Raw genomic sequence first — 21,373 nt, 5'->3', positions numbered from 1 at the left:
GACTTCCATAAGAACGAAATGAAGATGCCATTGGAAACCCCACCCCCCCCCCTCTCCTCCTTTTCACGGATCACTGAAAATTTGTATAGATAGAATAAAGTTTTCCCAACAACTGTGGAAAATTTCATTCCTTGATCTATTATACTTTTCTCAAAAAAAAAATTCTTACTAAAAGGCGCCTTTTCGGCCCAACAAGGTAGAGACCCCCCTTAAGTGAAATTTGATCTTAGAAATTATGAAATTTCCTTTCGTTCCATTCCTTGAATCTAGACAATTCGATGTGTTTGTTATTGCTATTATATGGGCTTAGCCAGAAGGTATGCAGAGCCCAGCTAACACCTTTGATTTAGGTCATTTTACTGGGATAATTTGGAGGGGTAAGACCTGCTCTAGTTTTTTTTTTTTGGCATCATTTATTGCCACCATTCATAAAGCAGGCCCCCCAAAAAAAAAAAGTTGTTTCTCTCGCTCTCTCTCTCTCTCTTTCATATATTATTGGGCAAGGTCCAGTTCAGTTTGAGTTTGCTAGACCGTTAGCTAGAGTTTGACCTGCATTTTGTTTTGATATTGATTGATTAGGTGGCTACTGGTTAGAAGGCAGTTTTATTGATCATGGCTGTAAATCAAATTGCGCACCATTTATATTGGGTAATACAATGTTGGCCCAAAATATCTGCAGATCGCGGCAGGTGGAGTATGTCACGCCTCTCGTTCTCGCTATCATCATTGCATGCCAATGGACTTTGGAACGGTGTATCAATTTCCAATACCCAAATCAGTTCCAATTAAATGATTGTCAAAAGTTCCCCTTGAATCAAAAATTCAAAACGGAATTCGGTAGCGTCTTCTCTTTCACTAACGCTTATCACACGCATTCGACTTGTTTACTAAAAAACTATGTCACTAAATAGTGACTCACAATTTGAATTACTCTGGAATGCTGATTCCAAGTACTCGCACTTGATTTTGAAGCAGCATAATTAATGATGAAAATCAAAGGTTCTTTGGTCATCGTCGAATCTCAAGTGGAAAATTTATCATGGCATTGCGAAAAGTCGCTTCAGGCGAAAAGGCTTATCAAACGCCATAAACATGATGAAATTGATATAAATTGATATCCTATATAGAATGCCGACTCGTGCCCTCCGTCTTATCTGCTCCCCCTACTCCTACACTCGACTGTAAAGTTCCTGTTAAGCCTGAGAGCTTCGAACATGTTGCAACTGTTAACTCCGCATTGGTTCAAGCAGTGCACACCACGTACATTAACAGAGGCAACATAACAAGCAGTGCAAGCCTTAATTCAAACTAACAGAACAGGGACAGAAGAGGGGCCAAAACTCTCATGTGAAACTCCTTTAGACTTTCAATTAAAAAGTAAGCAAATTCTTAGAAATTTGCTCAAGCAAGGAATAAATATTGGATTAAATACATATTAATCGCCTTTTTAACTGTTTTTATGTCAAAACAACATATAAAAGGGTAATTTATGTTATTCAAGATGTCGCCAAATAGAGAAACAGGACATTTTTATTCAAATAATAGAATTCATTTAAAAAAATTTTAGTTGCACAGTATTATTCTATTTAAAATTTAACTTGGTGACTCAACAATAAGATAAAATTTGTTCAATTTAGGCTTAAATCCATAACATAAAAGTGCACTGCTTGCATTGAGCCTAAATTGAAAACGTTTTGGCTTATTTGATTAAATTCAATTGTTCAGACAGCCGCTAGACCTAATAAACTATTATTTGTTTGTCTCTATTTGTAAAAATAATAAACATCAAAATAATACTTTGTTTTAATTTATAAGACCTTGAGACAAAATAAACAACAAAACAAATCAAGAACGTTATTAACCCTTAAATAATGTTTTTCTGTTTATTTATATACTTTGACACAGAAATATTCAATCCATTTTTTTCTGTTTTAGTTGCCTACAAACACTTGAAAACATCAAGGATCCTATAGGAGTTTTTATGTAGCCTGATTTTGAAATGGAAATTTGTATCAATTAATATAAATAATTGCAACTAAATCTGTTGAATTAACTGAATATAAAGAAAAAACTCCATGATCCCGAAATACATCGCTTTTATAAAATTCTGATCACCATAACTTTAAGATCTAACGGGTTTTTTAAAAACAAATCATAATATGATGTCCTATCCCCCATGAGAATTAGATATCCTTTATATGTCAGCTACGTGAAAGACTTTTCGAATCTAATAAAGTAACTCAAAGACAATCAACAAAGACTGAAAAAATCTCAATCTGGTCTGTAAGGAACACTCTAATGATCCTAAGTAAGTCCCTTAAATAAACCTTTAATAAGATCAGACCAGTAAACATTCTTCAATTGGCCTTACTTTAATAAAGATCTTGATAATATTCGATGATTGCAGTCAGAGTAGAATCGACGATTGAAAAATAACAAATAAATTTTAAAAAAACCTCAGTTTAATGTTAAAAAACATTTTTGGAATGCTTAAAGTTTCCACTAAGCCACTAAAAGTACGATTCAGTCAATTTGTTTAAGCCATTTTACATGATATTCAGTGAAAAGTTATATTTTTCTAGGGTATTTCAAATTAAAGCTAAAACACCAATTTACTAAAATCTTATAAACCAAAGATGAGTTTTGAAACATAAACTTTTCTGTAAAAAAAACTGTTAAAATCGAATTGTACTTTTAAAAACTTGTAAAATTTCAGGATCTAAAAACTATAAACACCTAAAATAACAAGTAGTTTCAATAATTATTCATCTACTATAAATATTCCTACCAAACAAATTGATATTTCTTATAGCCACTTGAGTAGATGGCTAATTTCTAATAGAATTAAAAACCAAAAACTATTTCTATCTTATCGCTCTTGTACTCAAATTAAGAGGTTGAGGAAATTAAAATCGAATTTAAAATATAATAATTTTATCATTTCCGGACCAACTACCCGAAAAGAAAAATATTTATATAATTTCCATAGCCAACTAACCGCAAATTCGTTTTTTGTTTTCGTTTTCCGTTTTTCGTTTTTGGCTCTTCTGCACAATTTCCAAGTAGCTGTAACTAACCAAATAACTGCTGGCTCTATCTTTCTTGATTATTTTGGCAAACTCAGCAGGACACAAATAAGTACAATAAGACAAAGCAGAGAAGACAGTGAAAATACAAATAGTCTTGGCGCCAGGTAAAACAAAAAGGTGTAAAAATCCACAATAGACAACAATAAGAAAAAACAAAAAAAATTACACACCAAAAATTCAAATATTTATGAGATTCTGTGTTTTTTTTTGTATTTTTTTTTGCTATGTGTGACATTGACAAGTTAATTTTTTTCCATCGGTTTCTTGATATTTTTCCACTCTCTGGTGGGTCACACACATACGAAAAGAAGAAACAACCGAAATGAATACCGAATGCTGGGCCAGAGATTTATGATCCTGTGTCTGTCCATCCGCTTGTCTCTGTCTCATTGTGTGTGTCCTTTTGCCACCTCTGCCAGCTCTTGTCATATCTCTGATGCAAATGTGTCACACTCACGACCTGTTAAAACAAACTCGAGCAAGTTCCATCAAAACATACAAAAAAATAACAATCAAAGCCCGAAAAACGAAAGAAAAAACGTTGCACCGCTGCATTGGCCTCCCAAAAAAAAAAAAAAAAAAACAAGAAAAAGAAAAACGAAACAAAAGCCTGAGAAATATTTTAATTAAAATTCACTGCCCCCCCAAAAAACAACAAAAAAAAAAAACACACGCATACGAAGCACAAAAACCGCAAAAAAGTAAAGCAAAACCAAAAAAAAAAAAAAAAGGGCAGGCAGGATAAACTCCAAACCGCCGCCTGATCTCAACTGATAAACGCCAAAACCAACAACAACAACGAGAAGGTGGAGGAAAAAATCCCCTTTTAAAGGTAAACTCAGGGCAGAAAAAAAAACACGCCGTAGAGACTCTGTGAGGTGGGCGTTGGTTGAATATAAGATGCAGCAGCAAAAAATGGCCCAAAAAGAAGTTCAGCCTAAAGAACTTTAATGATATTCAAGAACGAAGACAAAATACTCTTCAAAGTTAAAACAAATTTACGGTAAAAAAGTCTTAAAGCTGATCTGGCAACACTAAAACGGTAATCATCTGTTGTCCATTGTAGGAAACGCAAACCAGTTGAGAATTACAAGAACTAAAGACTTTGGGAGCTACTGAAATGCTTTAATCAAGCAACTTTGTATTTTACAATTAGAAGTTATTGACAATCATAAAATCATATTTAGTATTTAGAAAACCTTTACAACACTTCGAAGTATTGAAAACTTTTTCAAATTAATAACTTTATGGTAATTTAAAGTTGGGATCTTTGGGATAAATGAAATTTAAAAGATCAGAGTTTTAGAATCCCTCTTAAGTTTTTCAATGTGAAAATGAAAAGCGGAAGCTTTGAAATACTTTTGATTATATTTATATGTAATGGCCTTTAGCTTCAATTGACTGAGGTCATGTGACCTTTTTATGTGAAATAACTTTTGCATTGTTATAATTTTAGTAGAGTATTCAAACTGGCCTTCCAAGGAACTGTAGATCATCGTGTGTGAAGGTGAGTGTGCGGCGAGGACGAGACTGTCCCAAGTGCTCACTTTCAACACCGATGGTGTCGCTGATCCCTTGCCACAATTCCCACTTTCAGTTGTCCACTCTTGCACATGATCAATCGATGTACGCTGGAGCCTAATTTACCGCTTCCCCGTAAATTTAAACTCGAAGTTCAATTTTTCGGGTTAACTGCTCGAGTGTTGTTTGTTTTTGCTCTTGCAGTTAATTTCAATTAAACAAACAATGTAAAATATATGTACAACGAAGCTGTGGCAAGTTGGTTTAATTACCAAACAGCCCTGCCCCTATGCGATGCGGCCAACTGTTTCGAGGCAGTTAATGAAAATGTTCGTTAACATTCAATTGCAGGACATGCGCAGCCAACCCCCTTAAATTTTCACAAAAATTTTCACATTAATTTATGCGTTGGGCTTCATTGAGTTTTCATTTGGTTGCCATGCAAAAGGAAAACACACACACACATACACATAAAGTGAAAGTGCTGATCACTATCACTATCACAACGTTTTTTTGGGAAAACCCAACCAGAGGTGAAGGGTAAATGAGCGCCAGATGAGCACAATGAACGCGTGACTGGCTTCAGTATTACAAGTGAATGAAAAACCAATGTGCATGGTGATTAATCTATCAATCTAAACGACGAGTATATACCCTTATGGTTGACTGAGTGCTGATAGGGGATATAATCTTTGTATTTGTAACGTTTAGTTCAAGAAGTTGGGCTGAGTTAGTTCTGACTGAATATTTCTAGTTTCGTAAGTGAAACATCTATCTTTGATATAATTTGGCCTCATCCACGATCACAAAAGCTCTACACTAAGGACATTCCTTTTCAAAAAGTTCGATACTACAAATCGTCAATGATCGACAACTATTGAGAATCTTTCATTATTTTTGTTAACTCAGCTAAAGAATCTATGAACGGATTACGATCTCAAGATCATTTTAAGACCCACTAAGGACTCAAATTTAAGTACATTATCAGATAATTTACCTAAGATATACGTCTATATACTTCTGTATATCCTTTGGCGAAAAGAAAATGTACCCTCTTTTGGATGAGAGTATTGAATATTAAGAAGCATCTGAAAAGTTGCTCACATTTTCAATGCAAAATTGTAGTTTTCTGTTGTTGTTGTTGCTGTTATCCCCCATGTCTGGTTATGGGCAACACGTGTAATATTTACAGTTTGTTTATTTAAACAATTAACATCTATCGCCAGATACCAAAAAGCTAATTGCCAGGCTTGAAAAATTGAAAGTCCAACAAATGTGAAAATCCAACACATTTCAGAAGATCATCATGATGAAGAAAGAAGACAACAACAACAACAACAACAAAAATTTTACAAAATTTATGCGTGTCAATATCGAATGAATATACATATATTGACATTTTGCTCATTAAACCAAACACAAGACAACAAATACCAAAAAGCTAAAAAAGAAAAAACAAAAAAAAAAAAACTAAAAACAACATACACAAGAAAATAAACCTGGAGAAATAAAAATAGAAATCATTTATTTTTGTTATACTAAATATGAGTAACTAAAAAATAGACAAACTTACCAATCAATATTTGGTTATTAGCAGTTTCTCATATTCCATGTTTCTGGCCATGTTTCAATGGCACGTGGAATCCAAAGTTGGTCAAGAATTGGTCTCTTGGCGCCAGAACAACAGATCGATTCGACATGCAATCAATCTACATACATGTATATAAGATAATTTCGCTTTTTTTTTTTGCTTCGGGTTTCTCCATTCATTATAATTTTGTTCATTTTATTTTTTTCTCATTCACTTATGACAATTTACGACTTCTGTGAATCAGCATCATCGAAGGCGAAGGCGAAAAGGTTAATGTGTTTTTAAATGCCATGCTAATTGGTAAGCGGTGTGGTTCAAGTTTATGTACTTATCTAGAGGGAACCTTAGAAACAGAGATAAAACCTATTGGGAAACATTCGATGAGGGTCTAACAAACCCTTTTTTGTTTTGGTAGGCCTTTTTTGGCAGAAGGATAAGACGCAATAGTTGCAGCTTCTGCGATCTGATTGAGATTCATAATTAAACGAATAAAAGACTTGAGAGTGAAAAGAGAAATATATAACTTTATCAAATGTTTTGTCCAAGACAAAACAAACAAAAGTTGACAATAATAGATAATATAAGTAAGCAATACAATATTTTATTCAAACAGCTAATTATCCAAAAGAAAATTCACGTTTTGTCAACCTTATCTTCAATGATCCCATTAGAATTCGTTTTCTCGGTGTTGTCAGGATAACTTGTACAAAGTGAAATAGGTAGAACTGAGGCCATGATTTCTATATCAAGTTTACTTCTCATGTTGAACAAGAATATAGATAGATACACACATACGATACAACGTGTCCTTCTCCCGCTACAAGGGGTGGTTTCTTCTGAGCCCCTTTTTGGAATTTTTTTATTCTTGTTTACTCTCCTAAAGGATCTTTGTCTTTGCAAGTACAATTTAGTTTTTCGATTTCGGGAAGATGAGCAAACAAAGTCCAAATGAAAGAAAACTTACAGATGGGGTTAGGATCAACTTCGGACTTTAAGAAGAACATCGTATACAACTTACCCATTTCGTCCTGTGTGACCTATATATTGCCTCAAACTGTCGTCCCTGTCCCTGATCAAGGTATTTTTATCGCCAATTGGAATTATTTTTTAAGAACCAGAACTATCCGGAGAACCTGTTTATGGTATACCCAAATATAGTACAAAATCTCTAACAACGCTTGATTAATTTTTAGTTAAACGTGATTATTATATTAAGGTAGAAATTCTATTTGCTGCTTACATATCCAATTATAGACAACAAGCCATCTGTCTGGCATTTTATTTCCCTTTTTACTTTTTGTTTTATTTTTGTATATTGTTTCGCTTGTGTTTGTTTAAGTTTGTTTATTTCAGTGTTAATTAGTAAAAATTTGCAAAAATTCTGAAAGGAACTTCCCATGCGAATTGTTTAGAGTTTTACTAATTAAATGGAGAATGTTGCGTTTGACTTGAGAGCCAGCAGATGGCAATTCAGATTGGCATTGGATGAAGGAATGGTAAAGCTAATTATGTCATATGAACTGAACAATATCAGACAATTAAATATTAAAACAAGTGATTAGCATAAAGTAATGAGGGAGAAGGGAGAAGCAGCGCTAAATTTGTCAGCTGCAAGTTGAACATTGGCTTTGATTTATTTATATAACTATATAGTATGTCGATATATATATATGTATATGATACATACTTACTCTCTTTTATGTGTTTAATAATTTGTTGCTTTTGGCTTTGGCACTTCGCACTCAGCCGCAAATTCGTAGTGTAAAGTTTCAAAGTTTCATTCAGCGGTTGATTTTTTGGTTGGTTTTGGTTGGTTTTTGGCCTCCTCAGCATTCAGTTCCATGGCGAGCAGCTGCCCCCGAGGCTGAAACTCTGAGACTGAGCCTCTTGTTGGCTCAATGAATTATGAGGGGCAAGAAAGAAAAAAAAAAAAACCAAACAAATTTTAACCCAATCTATTGGGTTTGGGGGCGTTTTAATGAAAATGTTTGATTTTAGTTTTGGCCTAGTCGAGATTTTTTGGTTATTGCGCATTAAAAAGGTAAATGTGCTTATGAATGAAGTAAATTGGGTAGAAAGCAAGTGACAGTTTGTAAATAGAATATCATCTAAAAGTGGCTATGATTGCATCTATCAATTAGCAATCATTTAATTTACATAAATTTTATTTGCCGTTAATATAATTCGTCTAGAAGAGAAGCTATTTCTTTCATAGAGAGGATATTTGTCTTGGCTTTGTCTTTAACAGGGAAGATCACATTGCTAATCGGTGATAAGGAAATTGTAAGATAAAAGTTAATCAGAAGACAAGTCAGTAAGATTAGGCCTTCTCGTCTCTCATATTTAAATCCTTTATTCTTTAGAATAAGGCAGGGAAAAACGCTTATGGAAGACAATAACAAATCGTAATGACTATTTCTAACTATTGTAACTTAACAAACAACTTCTTCAACAAGACATTATCCATTATGTGGATCTAATCTCAATGATTTCCCCTTTTAGTTAGCTGAAACAGAATCGAACCTTTAATATTATCCCTTAGTTGGGATTCCTACATCTTGCCAGGGATCGTCATAAAAACCCAAAGGTTGTCATTACTTTCGCCACCCTGAAATGATCTTTCAACTGTTAATTGCTTAGTGAGTTAACTTGAGCAGTATTAATCCACCTGAACAAGACCAAAACCAATAAGTTGGCCCGAAGCTCGATTCATATATATTTTACTGTTGCCCCAGCATAAGCCTTTGGTGGGCAATCAAGTGAGAAAATTAAAATTACATGCTGCCGCTGCTTGGATGCTGTGGCAGGGGCCACATTTAAAAGGGGTTCATAACTTCCAAGTCAATTACGCTTCATACATATGCGCAGGTAAGCAAAGGGACTAGAGCATGTCCACCTGGAATGTTGTGTATGTGAATTAGAAAAATTGCACACTCAAGTGGAAGTGCTGGGCTGCCCTCTGTCTGACTGACTGACATAACTCACGAGTGCCAGACTCGACTGGCATTTCGCTGCCTCCGCAAAATCCAACAGAAGATGAACACAACCAAAACAATCCTCATGAACCGCTGCTTAGGCGCAGGTGAAACCAGACAACAAGCCCAGAAAGTGGGCATCCTTTGCCTTCAACCACCTTCAATCCTCCGCTACTCAAGTAGGGGACTACTGTGGGAATCATAAGCAATCTTCCAAGCCAGCAACACAGGATCAGCGAATTAATTTGTGACGCGCGCTCTCTCTCTCTCTGTCTCTTTCTCTCTCTCTCTCGATCTCTCTGGTTGAATGAGAGACTCCGCTAACTTCACTAACCAAATGGTAGTTACATTTGGAGCCACGAAACTGAACTTGGAGCCATGGCCTCGAGGCAATTTACTTACTGACACGCAGTGGTAGCCCAAGTCGTGACTGTAACTGCATTCAATGTATGTACAGTGGTACAAAATAATAAGAAAACTGCAGCAGGTCCATTAGGAGACTCATCTTTTATTCTTTTAGCTGTTTATGGACGGACTATTGTGTGTTTTTTACTAGATTTGGAAGCACTGTGCACTCCAGCAAAACTCACTGCAGAGTCTTCGTCATTGCGGCCTTCTGCTTCATCGTTGTTGTCGTCTTCGTCGTGTGGCAAGTGTGCCTGCCTGCCTCTGTGCCTCACCAAAAGTCTTCAAGTCCAGTCCGTCTCCGATTCTGTGTGTTTGTGTAACTTCTTGGCCATGGCTTCAACTTCACCTTCAGCTTCAGCTCCAGCTTTTGGTCTTCTGTCTGCGCTTCTTCTTTTTTTGGCTTGGTATCTTGTCGGCTTTGGCGCTGGTGTCAAACGTTTTGTAATCTGTCACGTCGCATCGTTTTAATATTTTTGCGCTCATGCGCTCATGGCTACGAGGAAATGCAGTTGGTTGCGTGTAAAAATAGGCGTAACCCTTTGGTATTTTATGGATGAATGCCAGAACCCACTCTCTCTCTCTCTCTGGCTTTCTGTGTGGTGGCTTTGTTTGGTTTACAGACAGCAGCAGGTCCAAGATTGCCTTTTTTGCCCGTTTTTTTTTTTTTTTTGTTTTACCTTTTTTTATTATCTAAATCATTATTAGTTTGACCTTCAGCCTCCGGGTTGTTTTCTTATCTTATTAATTTTGTGCTTCTTAGCAAGATGCTGAGGGAGGGAAAAGAGAAGGGGTAACTACTGTGCAGATGAGTCATTGGTTAAGCTGGTCTTCCGTTATATCAACAGCTTGTTAAAGGTTCTAATTATAGGTCTTCCCAAAAGACCTCCCATATCGTTTTGCTGACCCACTGAACTCATTCACAGGCATTTGTGTAATTTGTGGAACCCTTCTCAATCAGCCTAACCAGACAGAAGCCAGAATCCCCCCGGAATACAAATGCGTTAATTGAGGTCTTGACAACCGTTAATCAGGCGCCACAAATCAAGCGAATCTTCTGCGCAGCGTTTAATGAAGGGGCGCTACCTTCAGCTATGCATAGGTACTTATCTCGCATGGCAAGGCCTTGTGATTGGTTGGCTAAGCACAAGAGACAGAGACAGATGGGGCTAACTAGTATTAAGACTATTTTTAGTCACTGCCATACAAAATGGCAGCCAATCGTATATAGTAATGTCTGGCAGGTATTTTCCATTCACTCGCTGGCTACGTGATTGTGACTTTATTGTGATAAACAAGCTCCAAAGCGAAGCCACAACTTTTCCTTTGTCTCTGCACGCGAGACGAAACGCGAAAATATTGACACGATCTGGGCAAAAGCAACAGCCGCCAAATCACACACAATCCAATCAAATTCACTCTAATTCAACATTCAATCGAATGAGGCCTAATCGATGTGGGGGTGTATTGTATTGTACTTTTGCATAGCCATGAAAATTGCTAATCTAAATATAATTCAATTGTTAACTAGAATATATGTATGAGTGTGTGTAGGTGGTCAATTGTTAGTGTTAATTGCCACCAAGTTAATCAGGTGGAATGGAATATTTATGAGTATCACTTACGCTATATACGCGATTAGCTTCTCTGCCACACAATGGCCTAATAGATCACAACTATGCCGACAATGCTAATTGAATGGAATTGAATTGTGTTAATCAATACGGAACTACAGCTGAATAGTTGTTCAAATTTTGACCTAGTCAAGTAAATGAAATTACAGCACTCGGTAATAGAGTTAACTAATCAAAAACATAGTTTTACACCTCAGACTCAGGAAGGGAATTAAAACAACTTACTAAAAGAAGAACCTATAGACGATAACCAATTATATAACATTTTTGGCTTTTTCGAACTTTGATTATGATATTCTCGATTCCGAGAACTTTATAAGATATCCATCCTATCATATCCCTATATATACTTTAACTTTATCCACAATTGTGTTTACTTTTGAGAAGGGTTTTGGCTATATTTAAGATAAAATTCTTCAAACCCACATTAAATTTTGCCAATTGTTTGAGATAATTTGATATATATTCTAGCTGGAAGAGAAATTAATGAAATAATTCTTATTATTATTAAAAATAAAGTTCAATCGTCACAAATCTTGCATTCATAAGGCTCTAACTAAGACGTTTTTTAACAATTTGCAAAAAGTATAAATAATTTTAGATTTCCTCAAGTTTTGCAAAAATGTTCAATAAGAACTTTAGAAAAATGACTGATGATAAATGTAAAAAGATTTAATTACCATTCCCAACCGCATCGAAATCATTAATTAATTCAAATACATTTCATTTGATCGTTGACTCATTACCCGGCCACTCTCTCTCCCTCTATCTCTTTCTCTCCCCATCTTTGAATCTCATTACAGATGGCTCATTGTCCTTGTCGATTTATGCTACTATTATTACTTCTATGCAGCCATGGAAACATAATGAAATCTGAACCATATCTAAACGAAATCATTGACCAGCTTAATGAACATTTAAAAATTTCTACAAATATCATTATACAAAGTAGCTTAACATCGAATCTTAACTTTACCCAAAATATCACAAAGCCCAAATTGATCTTCGGTGCAAAAGAATATCTCGACAGAGAACAATTGATTCTACAAACCCCTGGACCCATATTGATCATAGTCATGACTGATGATCAACCACCGAGAGGATTGTTTGAGTATTTAAAATTGGCATTTCAAGATGCTGACTTCCTCTTTGTTGTGGACAAGTCGACTGAGAATTTCATCAAAGATGCAAAGTGGGTAGAGTTCATAAAGGATGGCTGGGAGCAAGGATATGTTAAGCTTTTTGTTTCATACCCCATTCAATGGGGGAGCCATCTATGACAAGTGGTTGTTTCCCTATATGCGTCTACAGCCAGCCACAGTGGAGAGTTTTATACATTCGCGTAATAGTTTTGGTGATCTTGAGGGGTTCAAAATACGTGTGGCATCCTATAACAATGCCCCACGTAGTATAATCTATAATGACGAGAAGGGAAAACTCGTATTTGGTGGATTCTACATGCGTTTTGTACGACATTTTTTGGCGGCACGGAATGCAACCTTCGTTCCGGTTTTTATTCAAGGATCACCCTTACATTGCACCAAGGCCCTGATGAGTGAGGAAGTGGACATATGTGCCGATGCTTTGGTACAAAATCAAACACAGGAAATTGCCGTCACTCATGCCCTACGAGTGGCCTATGCGAATGTGATGGTGGCTCATGCTGAACCACTTCATTCTTATCGCTATTTGATGGCTCCATTTACAACGACTACGTGGATCTGTTTGATGTCCTACATTAGTGCAATGGTCACATTTCTAAGTTTAATACATTGGAAACAATGTCATCGTTGGATTTATAGTGAATTCCTACTTGAAGCCATCTCTTCGTTACTGTTCTCGGGATTCAGATTGAAACATGTGCAAGGACATGCACGTTATATACTCTTTGCGGTGATGTTTCTAGCTGGTTTTGTGTACTCCACCATGTACTTGGGCTTTTTGAAGAGCATACTCATTTCGGAAGTGTTTGAAAAACAGATCAATACATTCGAAGAGTTGGTAGAGAGAAATGTAACCATTATGATGGATGAATACGATCGCATTTTGAGCATTAAATACAATTTGCCAGAGATGCTATGGCCAATTGTTCAAGTTGTTTCCATAGAAACGTTGATGGAACATCGAAACAAATTCGATACTAGATACGCCTACGTCCTCTTCACGGATCGCATGAATCTCTATGATTATGCCCAACAGTTTTTGCATCACAAGCGCTTGCGACGCATTCCCATTAAGATCTTGTTCATATTCTCTGGCATTCCCATGCGCAAGACGTGGTTTCTGCGTCCACATCTAAGCACGGCCTGGGCCAGTGCCTTTGAGACAGGTCTGACTCTGAAACTAACCCAGGAAGCCGAACACGAGGCAATGCGTACTGGAGTTTTGCCGTTTCTCTCCACAGAGTCTCGTGAGCTGAAACCATTGAGCTTGGATTATTTTGTGATGCCAGCGATTTCTTTGGTCCTAGGCTATGGCATGGCATTGATAAGCTTTCTCATCGAATTGTTGATCAAGCGCTTGAGGGGCTAGATAGTTACACTAAATCAATCACCATTTGCACTCCTATTTTGCTTGGTTCAAATATTATTTTTTGTAATTTATTATATTTATTTTTTAATACTAACAAACTTACTTTTAGGTGACCTATAAACTCATCTAAAACTTTAAAGTTCAGGTAAGTTCAATATTTGTTTTAAGAAAGGCTAAGTGAAGGCATTCAAAAGGACTACTTTTAAAGAGTTTTTGATAAATTCCCTCAAGTAATTACAGAAGAGTAGTTAAAGTTATGAATGCAATTACTCAGCCGTCTATTTTCTATACATTAAGAAGTGTCTTTGTTTCCTTTCAGATTTCCCCCTTGATATCATGACAAAGCTATTAATTCTGTTTTTGGTCATCTGCACATCATTAAATCCAGTCATTTTGATACCCAACGAACTGTCTGCAATCATAAGCGCCCTCAATCATGGTCTATTCACCAAGACCAACATCATTTACACACAGCCTACAGATGTCTATAATGCCGTTGTCAATGAAATGCCAACTGTGTTATTCAATCCTAGTAACTTTGGTAACTTGCCAAATGTTAGTCGAAATCTACCCAAACCTTTTCTAGTGGTCTTACCACAATTTGGTGAGGATAACTTAAAAACTGTCAATGAATTGCCAACGGAAATGCAAGATGCGGATTTTCTTTTAGTCGGCCAACAATCATACGACTATTGGTTGCACTTACTTTCTGAACTATGGAAACTTGGCTATCCGAATATATTGATATATAATGAATCATCTGAGTACAACTCTCTCTACACAAGTCGAGATTTCCCAATGCAAAAACTAATGAAGACTAATGTCAGTCATTATCTATGGGCACGAGAGCATTGGTTCGATAATCTCCATGGCTGGGAAGTCCGTGTGGCTCTCTATAATAATCCACCCCGAACTCTGGTGTATCCGGAACTGGAACTCTATGATGGTTATGCCTTGATGTTATTGAGACAATTTCTGGCCTATAGAAAGGCTAAATTCGTGCCTATACTTACACCTAATTATAAAGTTTATTCGGCCAACGATTGTCTACAATTTTTGAAACTCAATCAGGCTGACTTGTGTGGCGATCTCTTGGCTTATACTGCGAATTATAGTTTTTCGGCCAGCTATATGTATTTGTATGGCAACATATTGATACCAAATTCATTAGAAAAATCGAAAAACTTTTATATTATAGCCCCATTTGAATTAATCACCTGGCTATTGATGGCCATTTATGTGATTATGATCGCAAGTTTTGCCAGTTTCATTTATTTGCTGCAAACGAAACGGAAACTCAATGAAATTCCACAGATCTTTGGAAAATTCGTCTTGCAGGTATTGAGTAGCCTACTCTATGCGGGTTTTCATCTTAAAGAACTTGCTGGAAAAGTTCATTATATATTGTTTGGTACCATATTTCTGACTGGCTTCATTTTCTCTACGTTTTATCTGGCCTCATTGAAGAGTATTTTGGCCACGGGTCTGTATGAGCCGCAGATAAATACATTCGAAGAGTTGGTCAAACGGAATATATCCTTCATTATTGGCGACTATGACAAAACTGTGCTGGAGGCCTATGATTTTCCCGATATATTGTGGAATATAACACGTGTTGTGCCCTATAAATTTATATTGGATCATCGGAAAGTCTTCGACACTAAGTATGCCTATTTAGCCCATAGTGATCGTCTGGTTTTATTTAAATTCCAACAACAATTTATGACCAAACCACGTATGCGTCCATTGCCCATCGAATTGATGCATTCCTTGCCAGGATTTCCCATGCGCCGCGAATGGCTATTGAGAAATAAACTAAGTCAGACATTGCTTAATTGCTTTGGCAGTGGTTTGATGCAAAAATTGGCAGCAGACACCAATCGACAGACCATTCATATTGGCTACTTGAATCTCATTGAGTCGGAGGCATATGAAGCTTTGGCCTTGAAGTTGGATTATTTTGCTGTACCATTGCTTATGCTGGGCATTGGTTTGGGCTTTGCTTTTATTTGCTTCTTGGGCGAACTTCTGTGGCACTGAAAGCGGTGGGGAGTGAAGTCTGGAGGTAAGTGAAAGAATATTATAAATTTCATTTCAGTCTAGTCACTTTAAGGGCCCCATGTGACCGCAATTCCCAGATAAAAAGGAAACCCCAAAAAAACAAGAATAAAGAAATGATGGAAAGTAAATGCAGAAACCACCCCATTCAGACTTCTTTTTGACAGGCGTTCAAAATAAATAGCACTTGAGATATTTCCAAAACATTTCCCAGCTAAGTCTTTAGCAATTTCCAATTGTCCTATGCCCCTCAGGCACGCCTGCAAGTATGCAACGCACATGATAAGGGATGAGCTGGATGGGAGGGGGTAAGGACTGCTGACTTGCACAAATATTTGCCGAAAAAGAAGACAGCCAAAACAGGACGAGAGACGAGAGTCCTTGTGTCTCTGTGTATAGAGGGTGGACAGAATTTTAAAGTTCGTTGACTTTTGGAGGGAGGTGGACACATTTGGCCTAGCGCCTCGGTTATTTTGTGGCGCCATTAAGTATGCAACACAGAAATAATGCTGGCGACAATAAACTTTATGTCCCGGCGACATAAAGGAAGCAAGAAAAAACCCCAAACGGCACATAATGCATTTCTTTCAGATGATAATCCAGTTGATGTTGATGACGATGCCGTTGATGATCATTATCGTCCACGACAATTGATGTTCTCATCTGGTTGGCTCCTCCCACGGCGACACACTTTTTTTTATCTTTTAGCTTGTACTTGTTGGTTTTTTTTTTTTTTGGGTTAACGCCCACCCGGAAAAACCAGTTTCGTCTTCAGATCTCCTTCATACTGTCTCTTTTGCTCAATTTCGTCTCCTTTGTAGTCCTTGTCCTGTTTGGGCATGTGCGTGAGTTGCATCCATATCCCATATATATGGTCCATACCGACAGCAGATAAACTCTCGCCCTTCATTCGCTTTAATTGCTGATTGTTGTGTGTGTTGTTGGAATCGATTTCATGTGTGATTTTCACTGGCCACGATTGTCACACATCGTACCCAGATTCTTATCGGGTTTAAAGCAAACATTTGTTTTTAACTGCACTTGGGCGGCTTTTTAATTAAGATTCTTCAGGCCGATAAATGGACAATGGCATTTTTTTCTGCAATCTCATCAATTGGCTTCCATGCATTGGGAATTACGCTCTGCAAATGGAATTTTCATAGGAAATAAAACTTTAAAAACTTTCCCTTTTGATACTTAAAAGCAATTGCTACATAAGTAAAGTATTTGTTTATGCAAGCTAGGAACAATTTTTAAAGTCTTCTAATCATTTTCTAGGATAATAATATTTACATCTATATCTTGGTTACTGATTCTTGGGTCCTTTGTGGTTCTTTTCGAGAACTTAACTCAATGCTGAATAAACGATTACTTATTTGTGATTTGAACATGAAAAACACTCACTAAGAAACAATCAAAGGTATTCGAGCAACAATTGCTCCTTTATTGACTAAAAAGTAAATGCATATGAAAAGATTTTTAACTTGAAACTAAAAGCATTCCATTTAAGTGCTTTAATTAAACACATTTAAACGTTAATATTTCACTTATTGTCGCATTTAATTAGCTACTCATGTATACAAACGATTTGCATACATTTAAACATTCATCCATTCAAAAACCTCATCTCGATAACAAACCACCAAATGGCTGTAAATTCATCAGGCGAGGCAGACAAACACGCATAAAAGGGCTGAGCACAACAATTGAATGGCTGCCGGGCCATTGATATCCCATGATTGACTCCATCCGCCTGGAAATGACCAACAGTGCTGGCCAATAAGCTGGCTAAAAACAGTCGAATGCAAAGCTGAAAAACCAAACCATTCAACAGCTTCTTCATATAAGGACGTGAGGACTTTTCGTCTAACTAAAAAGCTAACAATTTGGCTTAAGCGATAGATCAAGAACTTTAAATTATGAAGCTTAAGAACATTTTTAAGTAAGAACCTTTAAAAATTTTAAAAACGAAAAGACTTTGATAGGTCTAACATCTCAAGTTTGTCAGAACTGAAAGAGGGTCATAACTATTCTTAGGAATCCATACAAAATTATAAACAATGTATATAATACAAATTACTAAAAAAAAAAAAACAAGGTTATTAGACAAAATCTTAAATATCTTGAAAAATTTTAATATCGTGGGCTTAAAAAGTTGATAAATATTTAAAACGAAATGCATTACATTTAGGCGATGAGGCGATGGAACAATGACCAACAAGTTTATCCTTAAAAAGGCTAAATTTGCAGACCTTTTGGCCTGTATTGTCCTGTGCCATTGTTTCTTATCAAAGTAATTGAAACTGCCAGATGCCAGATGGCGACTAATTGCAGATTTTTGTTGCTGTTGTTGCCGTTGTTGCCATGGCCTATAGCACACTTTAAGCCACCTTTAAACACTATTATTTAAATCAATGGCAATTCTCTCTTGTATATGAGATCAGTGAAATTTATGTGCCATGCCTAATTGTTCGGTCTGAACTTGAAAGTGGAATGGAAACCAAAAAAAAAAACAGAGAGAACTACATCATCTACACGGTTTAGCTGGTCGGCATGGAATGCAATTATCGCGCACCAAGTTATGCCAAGATAAATGGCTTCGACACACAGTCCCAATCCCGAATTAGCCAGACACCACAGGAGGAAACGCTTTTTTCGGTTGATTTTGGAGCAAATTTATGACAACAGCGACGGCGGTGGCGGTGGCGGCGGCTTGACCAAAAGACCCAAATTGAAGTTGAGCTAATTTTCAAACTTTATTGATTATGATGATGGCAAGACCCATAAGAAGTTTATTCAAACATAATTCATCTCTACAATTGCTGGTTGGCAATTGTTTCGTTCGATTGCAACCGCTTAATTCGATGCATTTGGCACATTTCTTGACAACTTTCTGCTTGATATTGCGTTCGGGTGCCACAATGGTGCAGCCAAGTTCCTTGGACCAAAAGCAACAAGCACTTCTCAATTTAACTATGAAACGTAAAGATTTGTTAATATATAAATGAACTATATTTCGCGTTGAAACTTACTTATTTTATACCTCTTGGGTAGACAGTCTGAAAGATCCTTTCGCAGAAACGTCGCATTACCGTCAACATTTAATACTTTTATTTTATTCTTTCCTCTGAATGATTCAATGGTCCGAAAGCCAGAATTATCGCATATGGGATCATCTTCGATGCAATATGTACAGAAAGCACTGTAAGTGTCTAAGACGAGACAAAATTGAAAATGGCATGCCTTTGCCTAGAAGACTCCACTTACGTCTAATGAAAATGAGGCCAATTAGCAATTGAACTGAGTTACATAAATACATTATTGAGTGTTCATTTGAGTGTAGATCTAGCAAGGCTTACTTAGCCTTGATTGATAGAAGAAACATAAAGGAAATGAAGTAAGCAGTTTGTAACCAAGTGGAGCAAGTGCTCAGAAAAAGGCAATTTTCGAGCTTAAGAGTGACCAAACCTACATATATATTCCCGATTCTGTCAACTTTACTTAAACTAACACAGTTCAAAATTTCAACAAAATTGTAATGCAAATACCAATTAGAAGATTGCGAAACCAAAAACGATGGCAATAATCAGTTGAATCTTTCGAACGTAACGATTTACATGGAGTTATTTCTATGCACTTTACGCATTCTTCAATCATTTCACTTCTATTCGATCCATCAAGTGCTATAATATTTATACCGATCTCTGGTGACCAAATGCAAACTGGAGTCTCTAAGACTTCTGTAAATTAATGGAAACATATACATACATATAAATTGAAATAATTATTTTATGATTTCTAACCTATTCTATGTTGCTTGGGCATGCACGAGGATAGATCTGTGTTATTGAAGATCGGATTATATTCGTTTGAGATTATATAGATGTAACCGGTAGCATGCATTTTTGACCAGAATGTATTTTTGCACTCGACATCATTTGGTTTGGCACAATTAACACAATATTGACTTTGACCAACTATTCAAAATATATTAAACGTTTTTTTATTTTTCGTAGGAAATTCGAGGACTTTATCTCACTTACCGTCAATTATGAGCATCACTATAAAAGAAATCGCAAGAATTAGTAGCAAGTGCATCAGGAAATTTCACAATTTTTTACAATATATTTTAAAATTCTATATTTTCTTAATGTGCTTTGAAATATATTTCATGGCGGTGTTTAAAAATTATGAAAAAAAATAAGCAGAGCTTATGACTATGAAAAAGGATCAACGGATGTCGTCCTCGAATGTCTTGAATGTCTTATGATGATCTGAATGATATTTTCATTTCACCTAAACCGATTATCGGTACATTCCCACAGCCTTTAAAAAATTCAAAATTTGGAAAAATTCTTTGAAATAATATTCAAAAACTTAAATCCTTTAGTTTTGTTTTCGTTAAAGAGAAAGTTCTCTAATAAAACAGAAAACAATCTCTAAGTCAAGTCCTGGCAATCATTCTTTGAGCCTTTACTTTTGATGTCTTTTGTTAGGTAAAAAATTGTCTAAATTGTAATGAAATCGAATTAGGTTTTCTTTCTTCCTTTAACTTGCTAAACTTTATAATAATTTCGACAAATTTACAAACTCAATAACTGCAATTAGAAGACTGATATACCAAAGTAGTTCATTTGAATGGTTCGGGGCCAAACTAAGTTCACAAGTACTCGACTCAACGCAATCATTACACAGGTCAGTAACCGTAGTTAGATTTTCTCCTTCAGGTGAGACAATATTAATTCCAAGTTCCGGTGACCAAATGCATGCGGGAACATCAAGAGCTTCTATAAAATGTGAAATGAAATGTAACATTTGAAGTTTAGGAAACTTTTATAGAGTCGTTACCAATTTTATGACCTTTGGGCAAACATCTCGATAAATCAGTGTTATTAAATATTGGGTCGCTAACGGTTGATTCAATATATATGTAGCCCACTTGATCCATTTTGGACCAAAATGTATTGGGGCATTTGACGCTCTTTGCATTGAAGCAGGAAACGCAAAATTGGCCATGACAAACTGTATTTGGAAAATTTATGAAAATTTTCAAACATTTAACATTGAGAGGAAACTTACCATTTTTACAAATTGTGACTAAGTAAAGGATTGTGAAGAAAATTTTGCATTTTGACATCCTTTTTAACAAACAAAAAAAAAACATACATCTAAAATTTTGAAGGAAATTTCATGGCGGTGTTTGTAAATTTTGTTTGAATATGTGTGGCGAAATCAATATTACTAAATGCCCTCTTTTAACCGATGGTAAATAGAGCCAATTTTGAAACAGTCAACATGCCACGCCACTGTGACACAAAAAAGGAAAGAAAAAAAGCCTGTCCAATTAAGCGCAACAAACAACTTTACGCCACATGCCACACCAGGCGGCATTTATCGGACCATTCAGGTCAGTTTAGATCAGATCAGATCGGATCGCATCGGATCGGATGGAATCGAGCTGGTGCTGGTTTTGGTTTTCCCCTCGTTCTCTCTCCCTAAAGCAGGTAAATGGCCAACGATTTGTCGCTGTCTGAGGGCCCAATCGTTGCTGATCGAACATTCGATAAG

The 21,373-nt window shown here is 36.3% G+C and overlaps 2 protein-coding genes and 2 long non-coding RNA genes across 5 annotated transcripts; 2 read left to right on the top strand and 2 right to left on the bottom strand.

Moving 5' to 3' along the window:
* Positions 1–12,291: 12,291 nt before the first annotated feature.
* On the top strand, positions 12,292–13,747 carry LOC137578030 (uncharacterized). The gene is given in 2 exon segments (XM_068291672.1): positions 12,292–12,456; positions 12,458–13,747. Coding segments are annotated over 2 exon segments (1,455 nt in total).
* A 336-nt stretch (positions 13,748–14,083) lies between these two features.
* Positions 14,084–15,787, top strand: LOC137578029 (uncharacterized). Its single transcript, XM_068291671.1, has 2 exons — positions 14,084–14,302; positions 15,086–15,787. The coding sequence occupies exons 1-2, from the start codon at positions 14,084–14,086 to the stop codon at positions 15,785–15,787; spliced, it is 921 nt and encodes a 306-aa protein (XP_068147772.1).
* Positions 15,788–18,548: 2,761 nt separating this feature from the next.
* LOC137576064 (uncharacterized) lies at positions 18,549–19,169 on the bottom strand. Its single transcript, XR_011032264.1, has 3 exons — positions 19,073–19,169; positions 18,838–19,017; positions 18,549–18,778 (listed from the first exon to the last, which is right to left on the bottom strand). It is a non-coding gene; the product is annotated as an uncharacterized lncRNA (long non-coding RNA).
* Positions 19,170–19,963: 794 nt separating this feature from the next.
* LOC137577810 (uncharacterized) lies at positions 19,964–21,019 on the bottom strand. Of its 2 annotated transcripts, none has more exons than XR_011032485.1 (3): positions 20,885–21,019; positions 20,654–20,827; positions 19,964–20,592 (listed from the first exon to the last, which is right to left on the bottom strand). It is a non-coding gene; the product is annotated as an uncharacterized lncRNA (long non-coding RNA). The 2 variants fall into 2 exon arrangements; XR_011032486.1 differs by having other exon boundaries at positions 19,964–20,589.
* Positions 21,020–21,373: the final 354 nt, after the last annotated feature.

The sequence above is a fragment of the Drosophila tropicalis genome, unplaced genomic scaffold (assembly GCF_018151085.1).
Source record: "Drosophila tropicalis isolate 14030-0801.00 unplaced genomic scaffold, ASM1815108v1 contig_593, whole genome shotgun sequence".
Classification (NCBI taxonomy): Eukaryota; Metazoa; Arthropoda; class Insecta; order Diptera; family Drosophilidae; genus Drosophila; species Drosophila tropicalis.
The sequence above is the reverse complement of the archived record's forward strand: the minus strand, read 5'-3'. Positions and strand labels throughout refer to the sequence as shown.